The 22,897-nt window shown below is 35.6% G+C and overlaps 1 protein-coding gene across 9 annotated transcripts in view; it reads left to right on the top strand.

Moving 5' to 3' along the window:
- CLASP2 (cytoplasmic linker associated protein 2) overlaps positions 1-22,897 on the top strand; it is a 177,705-nt gene that overhangs the window by 103,696 nt on the left and 51,112 nt on the right. For 6 of the 9 annotated variants that reach the window (XM_029241791.1, XM_029241790.1, XM_029241788.1 and 3 more), the window contains 6 exons: positions 6,565-6,588; positions 8,699-8,716; positions 11,168-11,269; positions 16,949-17,119; positions 17,677-17,784; positions 22,500-22,606. In XM_029241791.1, coding sequence (XP_029097624.1) covers positions 6,565-6,588; positions 8,699-8,716; positions 11,168-11,269; positions 16,949-17,119; positions 17,677-17,784; positions 22,500-22,606 — 530 coding nt within the window. The remainder of the gene's footprint in view (positions 1-6,564; positions 6,589-8,698; positions 8,717-11,167; positions 11,270-16,948; positions 17,120-17,676; positions 17,785-22,499; positions 22,607-22,897) is intronic. The other 3 variants (XM_029241792.1, XM_029241789.1, XM_029241793.1) reach the window with 2 other exon arrangements.

The raw sequence follows: 22,897 nt of genomic DNA, 5'->3' as shown, positions 1-22,897 counted from the left end.
GGTTCCTTAAAAAACTACAAATAGAACTACCATATGACCCAGCAATCCCACTACTGGGCATATACCCTGAGAAAACCATAATTCAAAAAGACACATGCGCCGCAGTGTTCGCTGCAGCACTGTTTACAATAGCCAGATCATGGAAGCAACCTAAGTGTCCATCTACAGACAAATGGATAAAAAAGATGTGGTCCATATATACGATGGAATATTACTCGGCCATAAAAAGGAGCAAAATTGGGTCATTTGTAGAGACGTGGTTGGACCTAGAGACTTTCATACAGAGTGAAGTAAGTCAGAAAGAGAAAAACAAATATCGTATACAAACTCATATATGTGGAATATAGAAAAATGGTACAAATGAACTGGTTTGCAAGGTAGAAATGGAGACACAGATGTAGAGAAGAAGCATATGGACACCAAGGGTGAAAGCAGGGGACGGTGGTCGTGGTGGTTATGGGATGAGTTGGGAGATTGGGATTGACATATATACACCAATATGTATAGGATAACTAATAAGAACTGGCTGTATAAAAAAAATAAAATAAAGATAGTTGATGGAGTCAGAAAAAAATAATTAAACCTTTACAAAAAATGCTAGCAATGAACAATCTGAAAATAAAGTTAAAAAGCAATTCCAATTACAATAGCCTCAAAAAGAATAATACATTGTACATAGGAATTGATAGAACAAAAGAAGTGTAAGACTTCTCTAGGATGAACCACTCTTATGTTTCTCCTTTACTCTTACGTTTCTCCTTTACTCTTACACTCATAATATTGCTGACACCAGATGTGTGGGATTTTCGCATCCAGCAATTCTTAGACAACACCTAGATGTCCTAAAATTCAATTCAGTTGTGGCCCTAACCATAGTTAACACAGACCTTACAGGTTAAGGGCTTAGCCTGTCACGACCCCCACCCCCACTCACCCCCACCTCAGACATCAATTGCGAGTCCATGTTGTTACCAGTGCTTCTGACCAACTGGCTCTAAGTCACAGGTTCCCTTGCCCCCTCCTTGAGTTAAATTAATTTGCTAGAGTGGCTCACAGATCTTGGGAAAACAGTCTGCTTACTAGATTACTGGTTTATTACAAAGGATATTAAAGGGTATGAATGAAAAGCCAGATGAAGAGATACAGGGGGTGAGGTCTGGAAAGGTCTCAAGCCCAAGAGCTTCTTTCCCTGTGGAGTTGCAGTGTGCCACCCTCCCAGCACATGGGTGTGTTCACCAACCCAGAAACTCTCTGAGTCTTGTGCTTTTGGCATTTTTATGGAGGCTTCATCACATAGTCATAATTGATCATTAACTTAGTCTCCAACCTCACAACTCTTCCCAAGAGGATGGAGGATGGGGCTGAAAATTCCAAGCTTTTAATCATGGTTTCATCTTTCTGGTGACCATCCCCCATCCTGAGGCTGTCGAGGAGACCACCAAGAAATGCCTTATTAGAACAAAAGACACTCCTGTCACCCAGGAAATTCCAAGGGATTTAGGAGCTCTGTCAGGTACCAGGGTCAAGGAGCAAATATTAGAGAAAAAGGTACACCAAGTGCTCTTACCACTTGAGAAATTACAAGGGTTTTAGGAGCTCTGTGCCAGGAATTGGGCTCATATATATGTTTTATTTCACACTTGTGCACAAAACTACAACACATTGTTAGAAGAATTTAAAGCTCTAAATAAATGGAAAGACACACAGGTTATTTAAAGACTTAATATTAAGATGGGAAATTGACGTACAGATTCAATGCAATCCCTATCAAAAGTCCAGCTGCCTTTTTATAGAAATTGACAAACTGTTCCTAAAATCCAAATGACAAAGCAAAGTTTCCGGAATAGATGAAACGATCTTGAAAAAGAAGACCGAACTTGGTATACTCACACTTCCCAATTTCAAAATTTACTTCAAAGCTACAGTAATCAAGTCTGTGTGGTACTGGCATAAAGATAGACATACACACCAATGTAATAGAATTGAGAGTCCAGAAATAATCCCGTATATATATGGTCAGTTGATTTCCAACAAGGGTGCCAAGACCATGCAGTAGGCAAGAATTCTTTTCAGCAAATGTTGCTGGAACAACTCAATAGCCAGGGGCCAAGGAATGAATTTGGACCCCTACCTCATATCATATCCAAAAAATTAACTCAAAATGGATTAAAAACCCAAATGTAGGGCTTCCCTGGTGGCACATTGGTTGAGAGTCCGCCTGCCGATGCAGGGGACATGGGTTCGTGCCCCGGTCCAGGAAGATCCCACATGCCATGGAGCGGCTGGGCCCGTGAGCCATGGCTGCTGAGCCTGTGCGTCCGGAGCCTGTGCTCCACAATGGGAGAGGCCACAACAGTGAGAGGCCCGTGTACCAAAAAAAAAACAAAAAAACCCCCAAATGTAAGAGCTAAAACTATAAAATGCTTAGAAGAAAACACAGGTGTAAATCTTCATAACCTTGAACGATGCAATGTTTTCTTAGATACTACACCAAACACAAGCAACCAAAGAAAAGCTAGATAAATTGGACTTCATCAAAATTAAAAACATTGTGCTTCAGAGGGCACTATCAAGAAAGTGAAAAGACAACACACAAAATGAGAGAAAACATTTGCAAATCACATATCTGATTAGGGACTTAACATCTCAAGTATATAAAGAACTCATAACTCAGTAACAAAAAGGCAATTCTATTTAAAAATAAGCAAAGGATTTGAATACATATCTCTTTAAAGACAATATACAAATTGCCAGTAAAAGCACATGAAAAGGTGCTCAACGTCCTTAGATATTAGGCAAGTGCAAATCAGAAGCACAATGAGATACCTCTTCACACCTGCTAGGCTGTTATCCGAAGAATGGACAATAACAAATGCTGGTGAGGATATGGAGAAATTGAAACCATCATACACTGCTCCTGGAATGTAAGTGGAGCCACTATGTGAACAGTTTGACAGTTTCTCAAAAAGTGAAACATAGAGTTAGCATGTGACCCAGTGGTTCCACTCCTAGCTGTATACCCAAGACATGTGAAACATATGTTCTCATTAAAACATGTACACAAATGAATGTTCATAGCAACATTATTCATAACAGCCCAAAAGTGAAAACAACCCAGATGTCCATCAGCTGGTGAATGGTTAGGGAGGTATGTGCATACAATGAAGCAGAATATTACTCAGCCATAAAAAGGAGCACATTACATAAAAGTGAAATACTAACACATGCTCTAAGAGGGGTGGAACTCGAAAGCATTATAAAGTTAGACACAAACAGCCACATACTGTATGATTCCATTTACATGAAATGCCTAGAATACGTGAACCCACAGAAACAGAAAGTAAATTAGTTGTTGCCAGGGGTTGGGAGTTGGGAAAATAGGGAATGACATCAATGGGTATAAGATTTCTTTTTGGGGTGATGAAAATGTTCTGGAATTAGATATTTATGAGGGTTGTTAAGTCTTGTGGATATATTAAAAACACTGAATTGTATACTATGAAAGAGTAAATTTTATGGTACATGACTTACACATTAATTTTTTTAAGTGGGGAAAATGGAAAACAGAAATAAAACATTCATCCTGAGTCTTAAAAATAAAACATTATATTTAGTATCCATTATTTTTTAGTACCAGAAGAAAATACTGAATTTGAAATGTTTTAATATGAACTCGAAAGCCATTTGCAGCAATTCTTTTTTTTTAATTTTTGAACGCGCCACGCAGCTTGTGGGATCTTAGTTCCCCAACCAAGGATTGAACCCAGGCCCTCGGCTGAAAGCGCAGAGTCCTAACCACTGGACTGCCAGGAAATTCCCAGCAGCAATTTTTTTTTTCATAAGAAAGTCATAATAGTGCCATGAGATTGCTTAATTTGTTTCTTTTGGTTCTTTAAGGTTTGAATGGCATGTTTGCTTCTTTACAGAAGGGAAAGGTGTCCCTCTATCCTCTTTTCTTCATCTGGCCCAGGTTCACACTCAGGCACAATGAGATACTTGTCTGTGCCTCTCTCCAGGGCTTAGAGAATAGATTTTCTCATTCTTTCCATTTCTATGTCTTTTTTTCTTTTTCTTCCCTCCCTCCCTCCCTCCGCCCCTCCCCCTTCCTTCCTTCCTTCCTTTTTCTTTTTAAACCCCCTTCCCCCCCCTTCCTCAACTTTCTTATACAGATGTGACTTGTGTATTCTTTGTTTTCTTCTCTTTGAGCCTTGTTTATCATGGCTGAACATTTATGGATCCAGAGATATATGCTTCTATATTGAAAGAATCTCTCAGTCTATTGGTAGGTTGCTAAAGGATGAGCAGCTAAAAGCTCGTTGAGTTTTATGCATTTTGAGTTTGAAATCCCTGAGACATCACACTGGAAGTGTTCAGAGGCATAGTAGTATGTGAAAGAATTACATACAGTGGTAGAGAACTCAGGAGAGAGATCTGTGCTTGAGATTAGATTTGGAAGTCATTAGAGGATTGTTCTTACTGTAATCTTCTGTAATTAAGATACTGTAATCTTTCAATATTAAACTCAATACATTACTTAAAGCAATTGCCACAGGATTTTTCGTCCACTGAAATGCTGAATCCTTTGGCAACGGGGATATGATGAGTGTTTTGAGGTTTACCCTTGAAAACTTTATCCTGAAGGGTAAGCTTGGTATTATGGGAGACAGGAATTTCTGTTAAGGAAACCTTGATATATCTATGCATATTTATGAATATTTGTTCTCAACAACTAGGTCTGTGGGATTGCTTAAATGAAAAAGAAAATAAATGTTTTCAGTTGGAGTCATGTGGACAGAAGTCAGATTTCAGTTGATTGAGGAAGAAGTAGGAAGGAGAATCTGTATAAATTATTCCTATGCTTAGCGGTTGAGAGGAGATGAAAGAAGATTGTAGGAATTATCCATTGTTAAAGGTTAATGAACTTCTTGTTTTTTAAAATTGAGGGAGTTGAATATGTTTGCCTACTAAGATGGTAGAGTCAGTAGAGAAGGAAAAGTAAAAAATGGAAGAATGCAAGGAAATTGTTTACGGTCAAAGTTCTTATGAGAGACATAAGGAATAGGATGTATAGAGAAGAGCTAGGGAGTTAGCCTTGGATGTGGAAGGGTCATCAGTTTCACTGAGGTAGAAGGGAAAGAAATGAAGGAGGTAGATTCAGATATATTTTGGGCGGGTGAGCATTAAGAGCCATGTAATGGGGAGGTAGCTATGTCTTCATGTTTGAGGAGTCAGAGTCAGGACACTGAGCTAATAGAAAGCAGGGTGTCTGAGAGGTGGCTTGAGGTTTGGAATAGCAGTTCAGGAGGCACAAGAGGAGGGGCTCTCTTCCGGGCTTCCTGCAACTACCCACACATTGAGAAACTCACCAGAGAACTCACTGGACTGTTAGCTGTACTCATGGCTGAGGTTTATTATAGCAAAAGGACACACAGCAGGATCAGCAAGGGAAAAAGACTCATCCGGTAGTCTGGAGGAGTCCAGGCACAGGCTTTCAGAGTTATCCTTCCCAGAGGCGAAAATGACAGGCTGCACAGAACATGCTCCTTCCTCCAGCAATGAGTGTAGAACATGTGCATAGTGTTTCTGTCCAGAGAAGCTTCCTTAAGACTCAGAGTCCAGGGTGAGGGTAAAAGGGCAGTCATTATGCAAGCACTCTGCTGCACAACCAGCCACAATTACCAGAATTCCGTACTCCGAAAAAGATAACAGGTATTCCCCATAAATCACATTGTCTGCAAAAACAATTCAGGCAAGTTGGTATAGCAGGAGTTCAATACCCCGTTCCCAACACTCAAACACACAAAACAACCTCATCATTGAGAAAATTAGGATCCAAAACTAAATTCCCAAAGGCCAGCTAAGGGCTAGCCCTGTAACTAGACTCTTCTTAAGAGTATCAGACCTGGTTTATTAACACTTTTCTGCACAGTCATTAAAGGCCAAGCCTGATAATTACCCCAGTTTCTAGTAGTGCCAGTATGCATGACTTCTTAGTTTTGTAATTTTCTCTATTGGGGCACCTCAAAGTAGCGGGGTAGAGAAATTTAGTTTTTAGATTTATCCATATTTCAGGTCTTAAAGGGACTGAAAGTACTAAGAAAGGATGGGGTGAGGAAGCAGCAACGCAGTAGACAGAGGATAATGATGAGACAGCTAAATTTAGAGTAGAATTTGGGGGTGTGCTCTAGCCTATAGAGGAAAAGAGAAAGCAGGGCAAGGTGACTCTTAGATTACGAGAAACTCAGCAGACCCAAGCAAAGGGTTTGTCTGATGGTGCAGGGGTCCAAGGTTGGGACATGGGCTTCTCTAACTTATTTAGGCTAGTGAAAATCAGACTTATTGTCAATTCAATTCTATATATATATTTTTTTTTTTTTGGTATTTTTATCTCACAAAGAAACCTCGTCTTGTTTAATCTCCTAGTATGTTTTAGTTGAAAACAAGCTTCATATATACGTGTGTGCTATGAATTCTGTGTTCTTAAAAATAATGTTTTCCAGGGGTTATAAAATCCTTTTCTAATATACTAAGTTTTGTTCTGTTCTTTGCTTGCTCTTTCATCAGAGGATACTTCTGACAAGATGGATGGTAAGAACTTCCTTTTCTAATTCACCTAAAAAATTTTATGGCTCTTGGATTCTACATGATACCTTTGTTCATTCTCTTAAGCTCTGAAAATAGGCTGCTTATTTGGCAGCACTCTTAATGTGAAAATGGCTACGTAATTCTCTGATTGAATTTTGGGTTAGACATATCCATTTTGGGTTTCTCAGTTTACTCAAGTACTCAAGTACTAGGTTACTGTTTGTTATAAGTTAAATCAATTTTCTTAATTTTTTATACCTGAGCTCTTAGAATATTCTTGATTTCTTAAGTCTTTCTCTGAAATATTAGATTCAGAAGAAGGGAAAGGAATCTCATAAGTCATTTGATTCAGTTCTGTAGTTTAATAACTCTGATACAGAGAGAGACAAATGACATATTTTACAGATTCATATGGTTATTTATGAAAATGAAATGCAAGTCACAGATGCTGTCTTTCAGAGAGTGAGTTTTAAATTGACATTTAATCAAAATTGAACTTACTTTGAGCTATGCCTTTTTTTTTTTTTTTTTTTGTGCGGTACGAGGGCCTCTCACTGTTGTGGCCTCTCCCGTTGCGGAGCACAGGCTCCGGATGTGCAGGCTCAGCGGCCATGGCTCACGGGCCCAGCCGCTCCGTGGCATGTGGGATCTTCCTGGACCGGGGCACGAACCCATGTCCCCTGCATCGGCAGGCGGACTCTCAACCACCGCACCACCAGGGAAGCCCTGAGCTATGCCTTTTTAATTTCAGTATTTAGTTTATCTTTAGTTGCTTGATCCAGTGTGGTAATTTTTATCTGTATGGTATTTTTGTCTAACACTAGACTGTGTATTATCCACACTTGCCCTTCACTTCATCAGATACCATAATGTTATCTAAGAACTTGAGCTTTTTTATAAGAACTTGTAAGAAGATCCTGAATCTGTAAGTCACAGTATGAGATCTAGGGAAAATGGAAAACTATGTTTTTCTGTCAATTATTACATAAACTCTGAAATTGTTATGTCTTCCATTCTGATGAAATGGAAGATTTATTTAATCTTGGGTTGGGTACATGAGTGTTACTTACAATTAGTCTCTGTGCTTCTGTGTGTGTTTAATGTATTTCATAAATTTAAGAAATTATTAAATGAAAGAAAACCTAACCAAGAGATAGTTTCTATATTTCAAACCATTCAATATCACTTCTAACACTGAGATTCTAGATCCTTTAAAAACAAATTATTCTCACATTCCAGATCAAAATGTTTTCTTTTTTGGGTCAGAAACATTAGCCTATTTGAGGAATCACCTGTGTTATGTGATGTGTTACTCTCACTGATGTTTAATTCTGTTTTTAAAAAAAAAATCTATATACACACACACGGAGAAACATCTGTTATTGCCCTATAGTAGTAGTGAGTTTGTTTTTTTTTGGCCATGCCGTGCGGCTTGTGGGATCTTAGTTCCCTGACCAGGGATTGAACCCAGGCCCTCAGCAGTGAAAGTGTGGAGTCCTAACCACTGGAGTGCCAGGGAATTCCATTTACTTGATCATTTTTGCTAGTTTTCATTGACATCTTAGAGAGTACAAGAATTTTTGAATAAATAGCTAATGGATTGATAGGTCTTTGTAATGCTTTGGTGAAAATACTGGGTTAATGAGACCTAGGTCATGGATTTGATTCCCATGTTTGTCAATTAGTTTTCTAGTTCTTTTATGGACTACCTTTTGAAAATGCACAGAAAGAATTCTTACATTGGAAAGATCTATAAAAATCTTCATTTTGGAGAGAGCAATGAAAGTTTCATCTTTCTTGAGTAATTAATTTCTCTAATTTTCTTCACCATTTAAAATTTTAAGTATGAAGTATAGCAGATAAATGTGTTTGTTATAGAATTTTGCTATTTTTAATTGTCTAGTTTTAACCTTTTTTGTGCTATGAGTCATTAGGTTACCTCAAATTTTCTTTTATCTCAAAATGAATCTTTTAAAAGCTAATTTAAGGCTATCAAACTAGAAATTTTTTCTTTTGCCCTTTTGTTTTCATTGGGTGGGAGGCACGAGGAAGGTTTTAACATCAGCATTGGCAGACTTTGTTGAAATGTTATTGTTTTATTTCTCTTATTTAGGAACAGCATCTGAAGATGGTAAGAATTATACATTTTGTTAGTAACACAAATACCTCTACATTAATATTTTCATTGGTAGGAATTAAATATTAAAAACTAAAATAGGCTAATTTCTTTGCAAATCTATATAATTTGCGAGCTGTGGTAGCTTTTACATTTCATGTTTGGTTGTGTTAGTTATACATGTGGATTTTTTTTTAATCCTTCATCCTGGAGTTTTGCTTTGTATCTTGCATCATCTCATACTAGAAAAACATAAATGCTTAACATGTTTAATAATACCTAGTATAAAATTACATAGTTTCATTTTTTTCTTGTAGTGACATTAATGCTTTTATTTTGTGTTTTTGTTTTTTAATTTATGCCAATTCATTTATACTTTGAGAGTGCACGTGCCATTGCTTTATCGTCTTTAAATATCCTCAGCATTTAAATGCATTTATTTTGTCAGCTTTTAAATGTATCTTTGATTTTGAATCAGTGACTGAAGAATTGCATATGATTTGAATTTGGGATTACAAAAACCTTGCTAGATATAATACTTTATTTTACTGAGCCAGTTTACCTTTAAAAAAATTATTTATTGCTTTTGAATTTGTAGAAAGGAAAAAATTCAGTTTTTATATTTATCCTGCCTGAAGACTGTCTTATTAAGCCTCTGATATGAAACACATTTTTTTTTTCTAAATTTTACATGGATGACATTTTCTTGTGATACAGTTAAGTAGATTTAACATTTTGGAGGCCTCATACTTACTCTGATATATTTGAAATATTTTCATATTTTAAGTTTTAAATTAGAGTACTAGTTTCTGGCACTGTGGCATTGTAATTTAGAATGGTAGTATCAAAATACTTAATTTATCCTAATTTCTTTGTTGTACTGGATACATTCTGCATTTCAAAAATAATAATATTTTTCTATTTTACTTCTTAGTCAGGAGAACACTGTGTCCTATTCTAAACAGACTCTGTAAAAGGGTGAAAGTCCTGAATTATGGGCTTTTTAGGGGCCTCAAAGAAGTTGATAGAATGCTAGGGTCTACCAACTGTACTTCTCCTTTTGCTTCATTTTATTCCTAGTTCCTAATTATTCTCTTATCTTCCTTCACTCATTTCTTAATTTTTCCTTACTCTTTACTGTATGTTTTCCTAATTAATATTGCCATATCATGCTAGCCCCTATATTGTTGGGGTTTTTTTAAATTTATTTTGTTTATTTATTTTTGGCTGCTTGGGTTTTTGTTGCTGCGTGCGGCCAGAACTAGTTGCGGTGAGCGGGGGCTCCTCTTCGTTGTAGTGTGCAGGCTTCTCATTGAGGTGGCTTCTCTTGTTGTGGATCACGGGCTCTAGACACGCAGGCTTCAGTAGTTGTGGCACGTGGGCTCAGTAGTTGTGGCACACAGGCTTAGTTTCTCTGCAGCATGTGGGATCTTCCCGGACCAGGGCTTGAATCCGTGCCCCCTGCACTGGCAGGCAGATTCTTAACCACTGCACCACCAGGGAATTCCCCAGCCTCTATATTGTGGTTGCCCTAAAAGTTGTGACTTTTAACTAAAAAGTATTTTGAGTCCTTCTTTATGATCATGTTTGGTATTGGTTCTGATTTGATAGTGATTGAGACTGTTGCTTGAGAATACCAAAGTACCTGCTAGTAATATATTTTTGTTCTTTCTAATGCAGTTTACTTAAGCACTTTGGTAAGCATTATCTCCTTTGGTTCAAGAGCTCTAGAAACATCTTGCGTCTTGGTTTTATGGAGGGGGATGAGGCAGTAGTAGAGAAGAAAGGAATGCAACTTGGAGATAGAGAAGGAAATGTGTGTAGAAAAGTGCCATCTCTTTGAGGATTGGTATTTCCTCAAATAATTTTATAAATGAAATTGGTTAGTTGGAGGAAGAGAGGAGTAAACGTGTCCATGTACACCTGTAGTAATCTCATGTTTAGCACAGGATATAAAAAGATGAGATATTTTACCTAGTATTGTATCTTCTTGCAGATCTCTTTAGAAGTACATTTTCAGTCAGAAAGATTGTTTGGGTTGTTGTTTCCAAGATTAGCTTGTATTTTAAACTACAGGGTGGATTTGAGAATAAATTAAATTTCATGGAAACGGAAATTTTAAAATTGGAACTACCAATTAAGTGCATGCCTGTAGTAATTATCTTAATTATAACTCTACTTTACTGGACTAATAATATCAAACTGAGAATGGAGATCTTTAGTTTGACTTTATTCTTACCCGTAAAGGAAAGTTAGCTTATGGTGCAACACGTAAAAAGCAGTATGTATTTTTAAATTTTTAAGAGAACTATAATCTTATAATCTGTAAGTGAAGGTTACATTATTACAGAATTTAACAATACTTGAAAAGCACACCCAATTAGAAAATTATAGTGAGATTTTTTTCCTCATTACTAAATATTATAGAAAAAAGTCTTTAATTATGTAAATAATTTTATTCCTTAGGCCGGGTGAGAGCAAAGCTTTCAGCACCACTTGCTAGTATGGGAAATGCCAAGACAGATTCCAGAGGAAGAAGTCGAACAAAAATGGTGTCTCAGTCACAGCGTACGTATTGCCTATTAGTTCTCCCTTATTTCTAATATGTTAGGATAAGTGTATTCCTTGTATGTTACTGTGTGAAGAGATTGACCAGTGGAAAAAGACAAAACTAATTTCAAAAAAGACAAGCCACATACTGAGTTCTTGTTCTGTACTTTAGGTTCATCATCACCTGACAAAAATGAAGGTATTTTTTTTTCAATGTTTTGGGTCAGTTGTTGTGCATGTTTTGGAATTTTTGGAGTGGGTGTTGTCTTGTCTTTGGTGTGTTATTAGGGCTGCATCATTGATATCTGCACTTAGTAAGAAAAACTTCATCTGCTATACAGACTTTTGCATGGAGATATTTTAAATAGCACAAATCTTTTAACATTAAGGTTTTCACAGTCTACTCAGAAACTTGTAAATGTGGAAAATTGTGCTTTTTAGAGGCAAAATAATTGCCATACGTTAGCATCAGATCTGGTTGCATCTAGCTAATGTTGTTCAAGGGCAGATATGTGGTATCTTTGTACTCTCCCTAAAATCTGTTAGAATGAAGTTAGCATTTTTGGCAGGTACATACTGATTCATAAAGAGGAAACAAATTGAAATGACCAGTTTTATTATATTCCTTTTTAAATTTAAGATTTATGTTTTTGCCATTTCATTGGAAGCTGAGTTTCTCATAAGCACAATTATTAAAAAGCACAATTTTGAATTCTAGGTAAAATGAATGATCCATTCCTATATATTCCAGAATAGTAATATATACACTTAAGGCATAATTAATTTAAAAGAGTTCACATTCCTTCTTTATCAAGAGATTTTCCTTAGCACATACCTCTTAGAACAGGAATTTTTTCTAGGGAGGTAATTCTGGGGTTCTTCTATATACTTGGCCATTTTGGAAAGAAATAGATGTAGCTATCTTCCACTGTTGTTTAGGTGACTCTTCCAGGATATAGATGCCCAATTTGTCTGTTTTTTTAACTTGATTCTTGAATCGTCGAGTCAGGGAAAGGAGCTGGGCTTAGAGGGGGTCAGGGCAGTGATTAGACAAGTCCGGCCTAGCAGATTCTCCTCTTTACAAAGTCAAAAAATCTAGACAGAGTAATGATGGGAGCACTCAAAAAGAGTCCTAAAAATAAGCAGAAATCCTTAGTAAAATTGGTTTGCAAATTGAGGGTTATTTACGAATAGGAAAACATGGCAAATGCCCTCTGGGTGAGAGCTCTTCTCCCAACCAAATTAGGAATAGATCATACCACATTCTTCCCAGATCTTGTGTATTTTTAGGGTAACTGTTTAACTTAATCTTTAGCAGTATATAGCATAGTAGTTTAGAGCCTTGCTATTCCAAATGGGGTGCCCAGACCAGCATCAGCATCACCTGGGAAATGTACAATCTCATGCCACCACAGATCTACTGAATTCAGTCTTTAACAAGATCATCAAGTGATTTGTGTTACAATCAAGTCTGAGAAGTATTGATTTAGATCATGGATTTGATCCATGGCTTTTCCAGGTTATTTAAAGTTGCTGTATTTCTATATACTTCTACTGTAACCAGTAAAATGAAGAGGATAATCTCACAGGATTGTTGTGAGAATTAAATCAGTATTTTGCCTGAGCACAAAGTATGTGCTATATATTTTAGCTGGTGAAATTGATGTCCTTGTTTTTCTTAACCTAATGTCAACTGAATTTTATACTCCTATTGTGCACTTCTTTGTTGTTATTTCTTATGGACTTCAGGAAGCAAAAATAACGGTGAAGTTAGGAAATTTAAAGCAGAAAGAAAAATAAAGGTAGCAACCAGAAACTGTATACAGCATCTTAATGATAAAACAATTTTATATGAGATATTTTACTGAGTTCTAAAGTAATACTAAGACTGAACTCATGGCAGAGATTCAAAGTGCTTTGTGTATGTTTTTTTAATATATTACTTAAGGAACTCCCTTTTAAGTGTATTATAACTACTGATCACTTCAAGAGAATATAGAATAATTTTTTTACATTTGGTTTGCACTTTGAAACCCAATCCACAATACTTGAAATCCTCTCTTAGAGTGTGAGAACATAATGATAGATTTTTAGGCCTAGTAGGATTTTAAGATCAGAAGACGTTCCCACCATAAAATCACTTAGATTTTAAATCATATTGGTGAGGTTTTTGTTTATCTGCCTGCTTATTTATTTGAATGACTGTTTTTTTCATTTCAAATTCTTTTGAAAAAAGATATTGTGGCCTTGTATAATTTGATGCAAGTTTCTTTACACATATTTGCACAGAAATATTGCTGTGCTCTCCATCTTCACTTTGCTTTGAAGTAATTCATTAGGGTTTGCATGGTCTTTTCCATATTTTTATATCACCATTTAGGAAAAAAAAAAAATCTCTTGGGTCAAAGCAGGTATGTTCTGATGACTAACCAAAAATAAATAAAAACAGACCCAGTGGAGAGACTTCCAGACTTAAATGTTTATGTAAAGATTGTGTCTTTTGTTGTTGGTAGTGACTGATTATGTACAAATGATTGTACAGCCTGTCAGAAATTTTGTCTCTCCACCCCACCCCTCTACTGTTTGGTTTTTTCCCCTGTGTGTCTTAAGAAAGATAAAACCCGTAGCTTTTTCATTTAATTTTTCTTCAGCTAGAAGATGTTGTTCTTCCTTACCTGTAGTTTTAAATTAAATGTTTAAATTATAAAAATTTAAACATTTAATTATTTAGATTTTAGACTATCAGTAGAAGAAAAGCTGAAGAATTTACATTTACTTTTGCACCTTCATTTCATCTGCTTTGTACATGAGTGTCTGATTTCAGTTTATCAGCTAAAAACTACTAAATGTTCTGCTTTTGTTACAGGCATCAATGATTTTGGGATTTTTTTTTTTAAGTTTGCTTTTTTTGCTTTAGAATTTTTTATTTTCTAAGAACTGATTAAAGCTTTCTTATTTCCATCTGCCATTCATTTTAAATCTGCTTCTTCCCTCTTCATGGATTATAACCCTTACCCTAATTCTGCCTTTACACTTGTTCAGGATCACAATCTGCTAATACCATTGGTGGTAAGAATATATAGACTTTATGTGTGCATCTGTTGTTTGATCACCTATTTTCATTATCAAGAATGGGTTCTATTCAGCAGAAATTCTTAACATTTAATATTATATCATTCTGTAGCCATTATTGGGGTAAAAATCACCAATTATGATTTTTCTTTGACCTGTCCTTATTTATTACCAAAACCCTGGGTTTTTTAAATTATCCATGTTGATGCCACAGATGTAAACATTCAAAAACGAAGGAGCTTTAGTAATGCCTTGAAAACATCTCATAAAAAGTATAAAATGGTAATTTGAAAACTTTAGGCAGCACAAGAGAAATTAGATATCTAATTCCAAACTTCATAAATAAGAGTATTTTCTAGTAGCATGCTATTCCCTAGGTACATCATACTCTTTTTCATCAACTGTGTGGTTTTTCTAGAAGAAATAATTAGCCTTGGTAGTTCTTTTGCTGGGGAAAGAGCCTTGATATTTTCTTCTAAGTATAAATAATTCCAAAATGGGTTGTAGTCACTGTAATTAACGTGCTGTTGGTTGGGGCCGGGGCGGCCATTGGAGAAGAGTGGGTAATGATTAACACTGCCAATTTTATTTCCCAGGAGAGGGCATGAATGAATTTAAATATATAGAGAGTGAGCTTGCATAGTTTTGATAAAGTCAATAAATCTAGAATAGGTAGCGTGATTACTCTGCTTCTATACTATATGTTTCCTCTCTGCTGAATAGATCCACATTTCAAGGAATTCTCCAGTCTCCTACCAACACTGTCACCCCCTAAACTTACATTAGTTTTAACAGAATAACGTGTTGTATGTGTTCAGTTCATAATTTATACTTTTTATATTGTTGCAAGTGTTCCCATAAAATATTCCATCAGCTTATCTTGCATTGTGAGTTTGTAGCATGTTGGGTGTTTGGGTGTTTTGGTGTGTATGTTTAGTTTAGATGCTGCATGGAGAAAATAGGTGCCTTGTGAGTATCTCTAAGGTTATAACTGAAAGAAACTTGATTTAAAGATTCTTCATCTGAAATACCATGAAACAATTCAAATGACTCATCATTTTAAAGTACACTTGTATAATTTCCCTGCAACAATTTAGAATTCCTTCTACACAGATAATAAATTGCTAACGTCATTGTAAACATTGATTTGTTTTACAGTATTGCTATAACCAGCGGAAGATGAGTTTCATTTTGTCTGCTAATAAAGTTTAGGAATTAAGCATGAGTTTAAATTGTATTCAGGAAGACCATGCCAAGAAAATGGTAGCCAGGGTCACAGATCAGCAGCCCATGAACCACATTCAGCCTGCCTCTATTCATGTATTATTTGGTCTACACAACATAATAAAAATCAGGACATGTCAAAGCTTTCATTTAAAAAACAAAAAAGTCCCAAAATGTAGCCAGTATTACCTCAAGACGGAGCTGGCTTGAACTAAAAAGTCACCACTCCCTGCCTTAAACTCAGCACTGCTCCCTGGCTGATGTTCCCTGCTTGTCCCCATTGGCTTTGACTCTTTAATCTTTGCTCTGTGGAAGTGAAGTGTCGTTGGGTAAGATTATACCAGGTGAGCAGTGACTGTGGAGAAGTTCCCGACAAAGAGGAAACGTTGCTTTTATGACGTTTTATTTAAGTGCAAGTTTAACTTTTATAATGCTACCATCCAGAATCTAGAGTTAAATTATACTTTGGAGTTATCTAGTTCATTTTCCTTTTCAATGCAGACAAAAAATGTTTTGATTGACAAGGAGCTTATCCCCTTAAACACTAACGCGTGCAATTCTAGTTTAAAAGCATGTTTCTTAACTTTTTTTTTTAACTCTTACCCCAATCTCTGAGATTTTGTCCAGCTCCCTTTCTCTATCCCTGACCACGTATCCTTTGTCTTCCAAGACTGAAAATCACTAGTTTAGAAAGGGTCTGCCTTCTTTGACATTTATTTGCCCATTAGTTGTGTTTTACCCTCAGTATACATCAACTTGGCAGACTGGCCACCCAAGACCCCTTCGCTATTTGAAGGCAAATAACAAAATGCAAGTTTCTTTTTCAGCTGGCCTAACTTTGTAAACATTTAAAATTAAATCTTGTAAAAATTTAAAAATATACATAGTTGCAAGATAACCTTGTTATGCCCATTTAGAGGCATCTCAGCAGGCAAACTTTTAACAGGAAGTACATTTTCATTACCATATTCTTAACAAAAATGATAGCAATAATAGAATTATTAATTTTTTCCTTTTAAATGTATAGCTTTAATATATAGCATTTTAACATATAGCTTTAGCTGCATGAAATGTATTGTTAGATAAGTTTATTTCTTTGGAAATCTTTTCTACTGTTTATGTTCTGAAAATCATAATAGTGTTGTCCTTATTAAACATAGCATCTTATACTCCCCAAACTGAAAATATATTTACATGATTTACCATTCAATCCTAGTATATATAGTATACCTTTTTATTCCAGGTTTTGAGTATATATAAACCTTCCTCAGTCTAACTCCTTTGAACTTAGAACTGCCATTCCATCACAGTTTTCTCAGGTGTACTTCTTGAATTTTTATCCTTTCAACAAGTTCTCTTGGAGTTCATATCTTAACATTTGTATGTATGTTTGGTGTTTAGCTGGCAGCCGGTCTGGGTCTCCGGGAAGAGTTCTGACCACAACAGCCCTCTCCACTGTGAGCTCTGGTGTTCAAAGAGTCCTGGTCAATTCAGCCTCAGCACAGAAGAGAAGCAAGATACCACGAAGCCAGGGCTGTAGCAGAGAGGCTAGTCCATCTAGGCTCTCAGTGGGTAAGATTTTTGTGCAAAACTTGGGACCTTGTATTTCTTTAGTATTTCAGGCATTGAAGACTTCAATTTAGGCACTTTAAGTTAGAGAAAAACAACTTAAAATTCAAGGACAACTGAAATATAGGTTAAAAATGGAATTAGATATCTTATCTTGAAAGTATAATTCATTTATATTTTAAATCTTTTTATTTTAGAAAAATATCATTTTACTCTTCTAATCACATACAAACTAGAAGACTGTATTCAAGAATTTTAATTGTATTCCTGGTAATGCTTCATCAAGAAAAATTTCTTTTCAACCTTAGAAAAAACTTATTTATTAGTTTTTAAGAAAGAAAAGAATAGGGACTTACCTGCTGATCCAATGGTTGAGACTCTGCACTTCCACTGCAGGGGGCATGGTTTCGATCCCTGGTCGGGGAACTAAGATCCCGCATGCTGCATGGAGTGGCCAAAAAAAAAAAAAAAAAGAAAGAAAAGAATAAAACCAAAATATCAAAAATACAAACTCTATCTCCTGTTTACTCCCCTTCTGTGCTGCTGTTGCTTCATACCAGCCCGAAGCAGTCGTATTCCTCGACCAAGTGTGAGCCAAGGGTGCAGCCGGGAAGCCAGTAGGGAGAGCAGCAGGGATACGAGTCCTGTTCGCTCTTTTCAGCCCCTTGGTAAGTGTTTGGGCAGGTGTGAGGCATATTGCTTCACTGTTGTGTTCCTACCATCTGATAACCTCAACACACCCTGGATTTAGTTGATGATTTCTTCAACTGTATCTTTTCCTCTATCTCTTTTCTTTTTAAGAACAGTCAGAAGGAAATTATATGTTTGGGCAATTCCTTTGACATTTATCTGTCTTAAATGAGCAAGTTAGACATTGGATAAACAAATTGCCTTCATAATCAAGTAAATATCATACAGATTTAAACTACAGAATATTGAATTCAAGATTTTTCTTAACAACTCTCCCTATAAAATTTAAAGACAATATTTAAATATTTACTCTTAAGTGAAATATGGACTATTTAGTTTGATAAAAATAAAGACTTTTGTCCTTTTTAGCAGAAAGATTAACATTTCACCTTAGATATTTCAGATTACTAGAAAGAATGCTACAAAACAATATATGAACTACTTATTAAAATAGGAGGGATTAATATTTTTACAGTATTTTACAATTTAACAACATTTCCCATGCATTAGCTTCTATCATGTCATTGCTGTGAAACCTGTCTGTCCCTGATTATAGAGATTTTATTATACCCTTGATTATAATACTATATTTACCTCAATTATAAAAATATTAAATGATTTTTAAAAAACTAAATATTTTAGAGTAATTGGAGAGGCAGAATTTTTTATGTTGAAAATCTTTAGAATTTCTCTGTGGTCCTCAGCATTTTAACTAATACTTTGTTTATATGCACTTACTTATAGCCATTTCAGGTTTTTTCTTTTAATTCCATAAAATGTAGGTTACTGTAATACTTAAGAGAGTTTTACTTCAGACTTTGTGACACTTACATAGAACATAGTTCCACTCATTATTTATTGGAATTATTATTTCCTTCAATAGACACGTTAGTATAGAACTTCTAGAGATTAATTTCTAGTTCTTTGGGCCATTTGGCTCAACCATATCACTACTAGACTATCCTGTACTAACCCTTTGAGCTAGGAACTCAGGCAGGGGTATCCTCAACCCTTGTTTGTGTTCCAGTCCCAGGTGCCAAAGAGTTTCCTTCTATACTCTGCCAGAGGTAGATGTAGTTCATGTACAATATACAGTAGGCTTAGTCTGTAGAGTATCTGTGTATGTGTGTGTATACATGCACACGCACATACATATACATATATATATGGTACATCCTCATGCATATATGTTTAAAAATGAAATAAATCTTACATTTGTATAAAGTAAGCATGCCACCTTGAAGAGTCAAAGGAAGTAGAGTGGGTGTGTGATAGTTTAAGAGCATATGTTCTAGGGCCAGATGGCCTGGTTGATACCCCAGCTCTGTAGCTGTTTTATACCTGGGTTTTTCCTTATCTGTAAAGCTAGAATAATAATAGCATGTAGTTCTTAGCATTGCTTTGAAGACACTGTAAAGGAGAGAATACATGAAAACTGTCCCTCAGAGCAGTGTTTGCACACAGTGAGCATGTGGTTATCACGGTCATCGTCACTGCTGCGACTGCTCTTCCCAGTCTTCCCCCTGGAACAGTGCTTGCTTACCTACAGTTAGTTGTGTGACACATCAGTGGCAAGGATCTTAGATTTTTTTAACGGTATAATACTTATATTTGTATAATGTACAATTAGTAGAAAATGTGAGATATCGGGAAGAAACAAAAATAGGTTTCTGTACCATTTAAAAGTGTACAATAGTCAGAGATTAGAGGAAATTTATAACCAACTTCTAATTACTTAAAAAATAAACATGTTAATATGCCTTTTTTTAAAAACATCTTTACTGGAGTATAATTGCTTTACAATGTTGTGTTAGTTTCTGCTTTATAACAAAGTGAGTAAGAACTTATACATATATCCCCCATCCCCTCCCTTTTGCTCCCTCCCACCCTCCCTATCCCACTCCTCTAGGTGGTCATGCCTAATTTTAAAGAGATACGTTGTTTAGTCATTGATTTAGATTTATCTCAAAGCTGCCATTTGGCAATTTAAATCATTTAAATTTTATTATTAAAGGAGGCAGTTTTCCCAATTGTGATGAAACATCCTATTTGGTTTAAAGGTGGTTAAACCTTTTAATCATATAGTTTTAGAAGAATTGAATTTTGTAGCCCTTTATTTACATATGGATATTGCATAGTAAAGGTAGCAGATTAGTCCTGTTTATTACACAGAGATGAAGATAGCATTCCCAGAAATCAGATTGTCCTTTTCATTCCCATTTTCTGCCATATTTGCCTACATTTTTCTCTTTCTTTATTTGGTGAATCCTTTTGTCACCTCTGACTTGAATATGGCCATTCAGCAGATGAATCCCATAGCTTGCCATTTATTCAGTTGTAACACAAGGCCAGCATCAGGGTCCTAAAACACCAGAAATAAATCAGGGCTAAACAAAGATGAACTCTGGAACTCACACTCTTAGTTTCCATCTGTTTCTGGAACCAAGATTCAAAAAAAGGCTTACATTATTACAAGCACGTGAGTGTTACCTTCAGCCACAGATACCTATTGATATCAAAAGGTTTTCAAAATTTTTTCATCTATTAAAGCATTTCCATATTGCTTCAACTCTTCCTTATCATTTTAGAAATTATTCTGTTGGGTAAAATTAAAACTATATATTAGTATGTTTTACTACTGATACCAATCACCTTTCAGGGTCTGTTAAAACATTTTATGCAACATTCTCTCTTTAATCCTATCTCTCAATCTTTTTGATCATTTTCTTATTCATTAAGGTCCTGTGGCAAAGGAAAGAGTAATTCATGTAATAAAAGTATTTTAACTGTTCTCATTAATATATCTGAAGCAGAGTAACTTTTAAAATGAGTAATATGTTTCATTAAATAATAAAATGATTTTTTCCTGGCTTATTTGTTTGTGTGTGTAAGAAAAAGACTGACTTTATGATGTTATGAAAATCAGGATTTTAAGATCTAAAATTTTAAATATCCTAAATTTAGATTTAGAGAGATGTCATAAATATAAGAAGTCACAAGTTTCTAGGTTTTTTGATTAAATTGTTAATACTCCCCTTTTTTGGTGCTCAAAATATGCTTTGATATTTAAATAATCTACTGAATGCAGAACTTATATACTGTGAACCATTATAGAAAACATTTATGTTAACATAAATGAGGTATGTTATCTTTTAAACAATGTAAAGATGGTATGTGTACTATTTAAGAGCAAAGGCCTTGAAAGACTACAAATACTGAGGTGTGGCCTTGATCAAATTAATTAACTTTTCTCTGTGCTTTAGTTTAGCTATTTGTAAAATTGAATAGTAACAACTGCCTCACTGGGTTCAGGATTAGAGGAGATGGGATTATTATTGGTTACTATTTACCATAGTGGTTTTTTTTTTTGAAACTACAGTGTTCATTTTTTTGTCTCATGCTTGTACTTTTGACATTTCCTTCCATTTGAATACTTACTTTTTTGTCTCCTGTGAGCTTATGTCTGTCCCCTTAGGTGTAAGATCTGTTGTGTGTCAAGGAAGATATTGCAATGCAAGTGTTCATTTGCCCTAGTCTAAGGCAATATTCTGATCCTTAACTATTAATAGTAATACCATTGTGAACTAACTCTCCTTGCCTGACTGTAGTGCTGCCACTATTCCTTGTTTCTGTAGTAATAGATGAGGTTTGTATGGTCCTGTTATTCCAGCCTCCAGACACCATTCCAGATCTACTGGTGCCCTCTACGCCCCCGATGTGTATGGGGCCTCAGGTGAAGGATGAGTACATTTTCACTATCATCTGTGCATTCATCTTAAGTTTTTTGTCCTTGTCAGTTTCCATTGAGTAATCATGTTTTAAAATTGATTTGTTTTATTTACATTTAATTTGTTGGAGAATAAGTCATTTGTTTAAAAAAATTTTCCCCCAAGTAACTTTTTTCCCTTCAGCAATCTTATTTGAACATTTTTCTCACTGGAGATGGGCATTTTTCTTTTGTATAACCTAAGTTATGTCATTTTAAAATACAAAAATTGTTTTATGTTCTCAGTTATGTACTTCATCTTTGTATATATGTTTAAAAAAAAAAAACCAAAATGGTGGATGAAGTGTTTTAATTGTAAATGATGATATGTTGTAGAAAGTAGTTGAGAGGAAGAACCCATCTATGGTTTGTCTTTACATACCTCAGAGTGTCGGGCACTAGTAGGTCCTTGACAAATATCAAATGATACATCTTAGTTACAGAATGAATCAGCCTGTCTTGAAAGAGAAGAGATAATAATTGGAGGGGTTTTCCCTTGTAAATTCCTGGTGTGCCTTCCTTGAGCTGCCTAATCGTTACTGGTTTGAGAATTGATCCTTGTTCTGGGCTACTCTGTGGCTCAAGCAAACAGATGAGATTTGCCTGACTGATAGAGCTAGATTAATTACAGGGCTATAGACTTGCAAGCCCTTAGTTGGCCAGCCATGCTTTCTTCTATCTTCTGGTGAAAAGTATATCATAGCTACTATTCTTTAAATTTACTTCCCACACACTGTCAGTGATTTTAATTGCCTTTGCCCTTTTATTTGACTAAAAATAAATGTACCCAGAGAATACAGTATTGCTTTTAAAATGCTTTGCCCCATTGGTTTTTTTTTCCTCCTCTTAAGGATCTTAAAGTTTCCAACGTGACCCTGTTACATTTATGGCTCTCTCAAAGCTATTTTCCTTCTTCTGATGAATTAGGTCCAGGGTATGGGATCAGCCAATCAAGCCGACTGTCATCCTCTGTCAGTGCCATGCGAGTCCTGAACACAGGTTCCGACGTGGAGGAGGCAGTAGCAGATGCCTTGGTACTTTCCTCCATTTCCTTATCTTTACAGATGTTCCAACTGTGAAACTAATGTATGAGTGAGCCAATCCACAAGTGTGGGAAAGGAGATGGGAAAATTCTTGGTATTAAATCTAGGAAGATCAAATGTGGGCAATGTAAAAAACAAAACAGTATAATTAATTCTTGATCTTTATTAATTGCCAAATTTTTAAGCCAGGGCCCATAGTAATTGATGGGATGTCAGGAATATAAATATTGATATTGTTAATATGGTGATGTTTTTTATATACTGTAATACACTGAGAATAAA

Source organism: Monodon monoceros, unplaced genomic scaffold (genome assembly GCF_005190385.1).
Source record: "Monodon monoceros isolate NGI ecotype Baffin Bay Population unplaced genomic scaffold, NGI_Narwhal_1 Super_Scaffold_3, whole genome shotgun sequence".
NCBI lineage: Eukaryota > Metazoa > Chordata > Mammalia > Artiodactyla > Monodontidae > Monodon > Monodon monoceros.
Note: the sequence above shows the minus strand (reverse complement) of the source record. Positions and strands in the feature narration are given on the sequence as shown.